The 7457-nt window shown below is 55.5% G+C and overlaps 2 protein-coding genes and 1 long non-coding RNA gene across 3 annotated transcripts in view; 1 reads left to right on the top strand and 2 right to left on the bottom strand.

Moving 5' to 3' along the window:
* Window positions 1-118, bottom strand: part of GABPB2 (GA binding protein transcription factor subunit beta 2) — a 17356-nt gene extending 17238 nt beyond the window's left edge. Inside the window, exon 1 of the mRNA XM_085318182.1 lies at window positions 47-118. The gene's annotated coding sequence lies outside the window, so the exon portion shown is untranslated. The remainder of the gene's footprint in view (window positions 1-46) is intronic.
* Window positions 119-336: 218 nt separating this feature from the next.
* Window positions 337-3536, top strand: LOC146588342 (uncharacterized). The gene is made up of 3 exons (XR_014897441.1): window positions 337-554; window positions 1662-1782; window positions 3480-3536. It is a non-coding gene; the product is annotated as an uncharacterized LOC146588342 (long non-coding RNA).
* A 944-nt stretch (window positions 3537-4480) lies between these two features.
* On the bottom strand, window positions 4481-6776 carry MLLT11 (MLLT11 transcription factor 7 cofactor). The gene is made up of 3 exons (XM_085318176.1): window positions 6633-6776; window positions 6387-6504; window positions 4481-4766 (listed from the first exon to the last, which is right to left on the bottom strand). Exon 3 carries the CDS (start codon window positions 4756-4758, stop codon window positions 4489-4491), a length of 270 nt encoding a protein of 89 aa, XP_085174302.1. The 5' UTR covers window positions 4759-4766; window positions 6387-6504; window positions 6633-6776; the 3' UTR covers window positions 4481-4488.
* Window positions 6777-7457: the final 681 nt, after the last annotated feature.

The raw sequence follows: 7457 nt of genomic DNA, 5'->3' as shown, positions 1-7457 counted from the left end.
ACAAAATGGCGGACGCGGAAGCGAGGCCGCGCTGGCGGAAGGATACCGCGTGAGGGCTTGAAAAGAGTCCGCTCCGCTCGGGGACGAAAGGGCGAGCGAGGGGTGGGACGGGGCTTCGCCCCGCTCTTGCCACGAAGAGCCCGGGACGGATGYGCAGGGATTCCTGCCTTCCCGGCCCCCTTCCCGCCCACGGCCCTGGAGAGAGGGGGCGCGGCGACGGCAGCGGGGTGCGGGAGGAAGCTTGGCAGGGGGAGTATTTTTTCCCGCGGAGGAACACGCGGGAGCGTGGCGCAGTGGTACGCGCGGCGGTGATGCGGCCGGATTTAGTCCCGCCCGGGGGCGTTTAGGCGCCAAGTATAAAGGSGGCAGCGGCGGCGGCCGCCCACGCGTGATGGCGGCTCCGCGCGGGGAGGGGCTGCCCTCTCCCGGCGCCCCCTCTTCCTCCCTGGGGGAGCCCCCGCAGCGAGGGGGAGCCGCAGGTCACCGCTGCCTTCGGCTGTCTGTGGTGATTCCTCCCGCTAGGTCCTCCAGCGCCCCTGAGCGCTTATTTTTAGGTAAATACGAAACACTCGTGTCTGTCTATCTCTGCTTTCCATTTGGGCTTGGCACTGAGGGCCCTCTGATGCCAGAAAGCTGCTCTTGCTTGGAGGGAGTGCCCTCTCCGTTGCTAGGAGGAACACATGTAAATGCAAGTAATCTGCAACAGCCCTTAGGTCCTTCCCCTCTGCTTTCCCCCCCCCCTTCTAATTAGGACCATCAATAAAATTCTTCCTCCTTTCCTGCACTTGGTATCCCCAGGATTGTGGCCCTGCCAAGCCTGTGGAAAGGATGCAGGGAGGTACCAGAGCAATTGCTTTTTCCACATTTTATCCTAGCTTAAGAGTTGGCGTATTTGGAATCGCTTGTGTTTAAATAAGAAGACTGCTGTGCATGTGAGCTTCTGCAAAAGGTGTTTTGATGTGCCATTAAAAGAGCTTAGGGAGGGAGGAGTCTTAAAGAGCAAAGAGTTTTGATGAGAATAAACTCATGGAGCCACTTGAATGGGAACAGAGAGACTTGAGAGTCTGGGGGAAAACAAATAATCCATTAGGTGCCTGGTGTAGTTTTTCCAYGCTGTCGAATCCTCCAAATAGCAGCCAGCATGGGGCGAGCAATCCATAACGTTTGTAAAGACGCTTTATCTCTCTTCCTTACGAAAGAAGGGAGAAGAAAGATGATTTTATGTGGAAAGAAAAAAAAAAAGCAAAAATCTTTTGTTTGGAGAGGCTCAAGAATGTCAGGCATTTAAAGACACCACGAAACACCCCCAGCTGTAAAGTGCTGGGTTAGAAAGGCTCAAATCCCTGGTGAAACACTCACATGAGTGAATACTCAGCGGTCTGTGGCTAGGAAATCCTTTTTTCTTAACTGTTTTTAAAGGCAGCAGACTTAACCAGCAATGACAGATTGCCAGACAGCCTGGGGCATTGGGGTAAGACAGGACACTCTGAAATATTAGAGGAAAGAAAAAAAAGCACAACCCCCCCCCCCCCAAAATGTGCTTTACTGAGGATAGTCAAGGGCAGGTGGCATGAGAGTCCAGCAGCTGGAGGACAGAAAACCTCAGTTTGTGAAGGCAAATGAAGTGTCAAGTGTCTACRTGTTGTTTGTTTGTTTTCCAGGTGGGGATAAGGTGAAAACTGGACCTTACACACGACTGGACCCAAGTGCCAGGACTCTCACGGGAATTGTGTGCCACCCGGGATCAAACTTGTTCTGCRATCCGGGGAGGAATTTCATGAGGTGCGCGTGTGGAGATGATCGAGGCCATGAGATAGATAGATATGGRTCCATCAGACACTTACTTATCTGCCTAGATAGGTGCTCAACCAGCACAGCCCTTTGGGAATTATAAGTGTGATGGTGCAAATTTCTAGGTGATTTTGTGATCTTCAACGGGAGAAATTCCCAAACAAAAGCAAGATTTCTGAAAGTCTCTCCCGGAGGTAACCAGACAAGCAGCACAAAGTATCCAAGAACTGGCACCCAACCCAGCTATCAACCAGCCCTGGCCCATGTCAGTGCCTGAAGTTCAGATGCTGGAGCTAGGCTGAAATCAGGTTTTGCCAACGGTAAACGTGGCTTGGTCAAAATCCAGGTATTTGAGGGGAAACCTGTATGTTTCGGTGGYATTTCATTTAGAAGAAAGAATAATCACTGGAGTGGAGCCACCCCGTAAAGCCGCGTGTTCCGCTTCRTCCTCCTCGGAGCAGGATGTTTCCATTTGAAAGGGCTTTTTCATCGCGGTGTACGTACGCAAACGTGTGCTGAACTCTAGAAATATATTACAAGGGGAGGGTCTTTCAGTGTTGGTTTGAAGCAAAATACTCTGGGTCAGCCAAAAGATCTTATTTTTTCATAGGTGATTTTCAGTCTGTGGTTTCTTCCCACCACCTCCCACTTTTTGTGTGTGTGTGTGTAGGGGGGGGTCAAAATAGCCAGATTTCCCAGGGAAAATGAAAAATCCTGTTCCTCCAAAGCCCTTGTATGCCCACACAGTATTGATCTAGACCACTCTACCAGGTGCAGGGGGCAAATAGGCCTTTTATTCAGCATCCTCTTCAATTTCCAGCATCCCAACCGAAAAAGCAGACACTACGTCCAAGGCTACATGTTCTCATTTCAGTTTTCAGTTCACAGTTAAAGACTTCAAACAATTTAATGACAAATTACAGAAAGAGCTGGATTGCAGTCTATATGGATTCTTAAGCGTCCACAGGAATGTGTATTTTTTTTTAATAATTTTATTTAAAGTTTCATAATAAATATTCTCCTGTGGTTTTCACAGCTTGGAACACAGAAACCAAACAGCTCCACATAGTACAGTTTACATTTTTCACCTCTAGTTTAAAATAGGTGATTTAAAGTTAGCAGGCTGGGTAATTTCTAGAGATTACAGGAGAGCTGCGGTCTTTTTTCTTTCTTTTCTTTCCTTTCCCCCCAATATTTGCCTCTTTTTGGAGCCTTGTAGGTGTTCAGGCTGCCTCAGCCTCCCACTGGCCACCTACCCCCTCACTTCTAGGACAGTTTTGAGACGCTCCACATCACTATTTCACCAATATCCATCACAGTTTCACAAACTGGCCAATGGGACTGAATCAAAACCAGAAAGCACATTCAGGACAGCAAACTTGTCAGGTCGTCTCCCCCTAGAAAACAATCTTGCGAAAAAAACTGTGTAAAAGCTGGAATGATTCAGGGTTGGGTTTACTTTTTTGTTGTTTTTGTTTTCCCCCATTTCGAAATGACACCGGCCTGTTGAAAGCCCAGGTTAAAACTTCCCCTAAAATACTTCACAGCATCTGGACAAGATTTTCCATTTGAACGAATGCAGCTTGTTATTTTTTACTTGTTATTTTGAAAGGGGCTGATAACTGGGTGGGGAACCAGAAACGTTTTCATTTCAAGGTGACATCAAATTAATTCTTTCTGTCTTTCAGCTCTGCTCGTTACCCATCTGGCCCCGCTGGCTGGCTGCGAACAGGACAGCCCCACGATGCACCCCTGCCAGTGGCCGAGGCAGGAGTCACACCTGGGCTCAGGTAAGCAGGGGATAATAAAGGGAGAAAATCAAATCCAGTGCAGTGAACACCCAGTCGTAATCCTATCAACTGCCCATAAACAAGACCAGAGCTTTTCCACGCTTCAGCTGCTGCGTGTTTGCCCTCTGGGTCGTTGTTTCTCCTGGCTGGGCTCAGRCTGCAAGGCTCTAAGGGATACTTTTTTTTTTCAAGAAAGAGACTTGGCTCACGTGCCCAGACCAGTGCGCATCTCTGCCTCTTCCGCCTTGGTTATTCCAAAGGGAAGGACAGGGAATAAATTGGCATTTGGAGAAACTGGGGCAGTGGGGCACAGAGCCACACGGATCTCTGCATCCCTGGGAGAGGAGCACGGATGATGCCGTCCGCAAAGCCAAGACGTTTCCCATCAGCTAACAGAGGTCCTGCATTGCTCCCTTTGCACAAATGAGTTTCTTAAAAAAGCAAGAGGAAYGAGCTGAAATGCAGCCTTCCCACCACGCCAGCACAGCTCCAGAGCATAGGGACACGCAYGGTCACAGCCACAGGGTCCAGGCTGTGCCCAGACACCTCCCTGCACGTCCTGTGCCCCGTGGCATGGGCACGAGGGGCAGTGGGGTGGCTCTGTCTGCCTCTTCCCCTCGCGTTTGCCCCCAGCCMTGTTAGCCCCTGCTTGCGCTGTCATGGAATTTCCAGCATTGCTACAGGAAGGGAAGAAAATCAGGGACAGGTGGAGACAGAGGCTGAAACTTTGTGGAGAGCCCATCTGTCAGTCGCCAACAGGGCCGGGGTGAACCGCTGAGTTAATTTGCAATGTCAAAAACTGCCTGGAAAGAAAAAAACAACCCCCAAACTGACAATGTACAGAACTAACAAAACCAAATCTTTGCATGCCTAGCAGAGAGGGGGCAGGGGGAGGGGAAGGAGGGCTTCAAATTAGATCAAAATCTAAYGAGCTAATGCTAGCGATGGGAGCTCTCCAGAAATTAAAGCTGTTGAACTGCAGCAGACTGTCCTCTTCTTCGGGGCTGTCCTGGCTGGCCTGTTTCCGCTCGCTGGCGAACTTGCCCAGCCCTCCCTTGGGTTTGTAGAGGGCCGCGTCGCTGAGCCCCAGCCCCTCCAGCTCCGCCACGTCCAGCCGCGGGATCGGCATCCTCCAGTAGATGAAGGAATCGTACTGGCTGCTGATGGTGTCCAGCATTTTTCAGGCTGYGAAGGGGAAGGGGGTGAGGGGAGAGAAGAAGAAGAAGGGAGGCTCTCCCAGGGCCACCCAAAAGCGATCGACACCCTCAGGCCTTGAGATGGGATTTGACCAAGTCCCCACAGGACCCACCCCCCAAAAAAGAAATATTGATGGGGCGGGGGAGTGCGGTGTTGCAGCTGGGGGGAGGTTTGGTTCTGGGCTCAGACTGAAGGGAGGTTTGAGCAATCTGCTGCCRATCCTCTCGGGGGTTGTGGTCACAGCCCTTCGTTGAGCCATCGCGGGGAGGTGCGTGCGTGCGGGAGGAGTCGTCGCTCTGGGCCTCAGTTCCCCGTTTTGCACAAAGAGGAGCCTCAGAAATGAGGGGCAGGGTGCGGGCTAGCGCCTTCCCAACCACATCTCCCRCCTCGAATACGGGGCACCTCGCTACTCCACGTGGAGTGGGAAAGAGGGGGTTCGGCGGGGAGCGAGGAAGGGGCTGGCGCCGGCAGATCGGTCCCGCTGCGGCACCCGAGCGGGGCGGGCAGAAAAACGGGAACGAAACAAACCGTTTCCCCGCCGAACCGTGCGAGACGGCGCTGCCCTTTCCCCAAGCCGCGGGTCAGCCCGCGCCGCCCCGCTCCGTGCCCCCGGGGCAGCGCGGCCGAGCCGTCTAGAAGAGCCTGGAAGGAACGGCGCTCGGCGCTGCCGTCCGACGCCGCGCCGCGGAGCGCCTCCCGCGACCCCACCCTGATCCGCGGAGAATTGGGTAACAGCGGGAGGCGATTTCGTTCGGCTTTGCCTCCGGCGCGGCCGCCTCGCCGGAGCTGAGTCACGGCGGCGCTGGCTAGCTTTTCCCTGGCAGAATTATGTCATTCGCCTCCTCGCAGCTGGTGACAAGAGACCGTTTTGCAGAGCCAGCAAACACAACCCACCCCAAATAATCCTTATTTTCCCCATTATTTCCCACTTTTTAAGCGCTGGGAACGTGAATCGCAAAGGATGATTCGAGCATCCCTTGAATCGAGCCTTCCCCCCCCTCCAATCCATGTAGCGAGCGACTAAATTTAAGATTCCCGATGTGACGCCGAGGCTATGAAAGGCTCCTGTGTCATCCCCGGGGTAAAATGAGCTACCGCGTTTTTAAATAGCCTCCTCCTCGGGGTTATATTTCCGGGTATCTTTGGGCACAATGACGGATTCAGAAGTGACGGATCCGTTTGCCCCGTCGCGCCCTTCGGCAGGACCTCGGCCAGCGGGTTTTGCGGCTTCAGAGGGGAAAAGGGAGTCTGAAGGCACGACGTTAGAAATCAAAGCTGCGTTGGGAAAAGGCCCGTCGGCGCGGGAGAGCGCATCCCGCGTCGCGCGCGGCTCCCCGCGCCCCACCCCGGGGAAAGCATCCCGCCTCGGGCGCGCTGCGATCCGGGCGGAAAAGAGACCTTTAGTCACCCAATCTCCGCTGGCGGCCCTTGCTCAGCGCCCTGTGGTTCTGCCCTTTCCTCCCCCAAAATCCAGGCGTGCCAATTCACCGCACCACCCTCCCAGAGCAAAATCTTATTGAAAAAAWATATATATATATATTTATAAAAAGCATCTTGTTGCTTTTCTCTCCCACCCCTCCCCAACCCGACATCCCTCCGGCGCCTTACCTGTCCGAGGGACAGAGGGCTTGGAGGACGGAGCGGCTCTTTCGTGCTCGCCGGCGCCGCGGCTCGGCTTTTGTCTGCCRCCGGTCTGCAATGCAGCCCCTCGGAGCGGAGCGGAGCGCTGCGGTGGGGAGGGGGGGGGAGATGACTCAGCTGCTCGCCCCGCGTGTGCGCGCGCGCGMGAGAGAGAGRGATGGCAAAGGGGGGAGAAGGTCTCGCCGGCGTCCCCTGAACCTCGTAGGGAAGCACCTTGCGGGCAAAGCGCCCTCTCGGGCCTCCGGATTTCTGGTCCGTGGGGGTTTTTTGCAGCATCGCTGAGCCCGCAGCCCTCGCCCTCCTCTCCTCGGGATTAACATTCTTTTCGGCATTTGCAGAGGAACGATTTTATCCCCCCCCCTTTTTGATACACGCTCGTCGTTTCGGCCGCATCCTGGCTCTGCCTGGCTGTTCATGCCGCCTCCTTCCCGCTCGCACGCCGGAGGCCTCGGCATCCCGCTCTCCTAAACGGGCCTGTTTAGGCCTGTCCCCGGCACGGTGGCGTGGGAAAAGCGGCATCCCGGCGCGGGGCGGAAGATGCGCCGACGCTTCCCTAGGAGCTGGAGCGTTTCGGGGGGGTTGGGGGTGTGGACCGGGATGCTCCGTGAGGAGGGAACCTCGCGGCGCCCGGAGCCCTAGGAGCAGCGACGACGACAGAGCGGCGGCCCGAGGAGAGGGCGCAGGACGCCTTCGCCGCGGCTCCAGCCCCTCGGTTTCCGCCGCTTCGGGGAGCGGCTCCGGCCCGGGAGCCCCGCGAACCCTCTGCTCCCCGGGGTGGGGGGTGCAAGGGCCTGGGACCCCCACTTTGCTTGGGTCAGGGCCCCCAAGCCCCGCTGGGACCCCCCCCCCTGCATCGCTGGAGCCACAGGACCCTCAGCCCTGCTGAGGTCAGGGACCCCCGGGCCTACTGGGACCCCCCAATACCCTACCCAGCCCAGGGACCCCCAGCCCTGCCAGGGGCCCCCAATACCCTACCAAGCCCAGAGACCCCCAGCCCTGCTGGGACCCCCCAATACCCTACCAAGCCCAGGGACCCCC

Source organism: Rhea americana, unplaced genomic scaffold (genome assembly GCF_003343005.1).
Source record: "Rhea americana isolate MKP2758 unplaced genomic scaffold, rheAme1 scaffold_523, whole genome shotgun sequence".
NCBI classification, from domain to species: Eukaryota; Metazoa; Chordata; class Aves; order Rheiformes; family Rheidae; genus Rhea; species Rhea americana.
The sequence above is the reverse complement of the archived record's forward strand: the minus strand, read 5'-3'. Positions and strand labels throughout refer to the sequence as shown.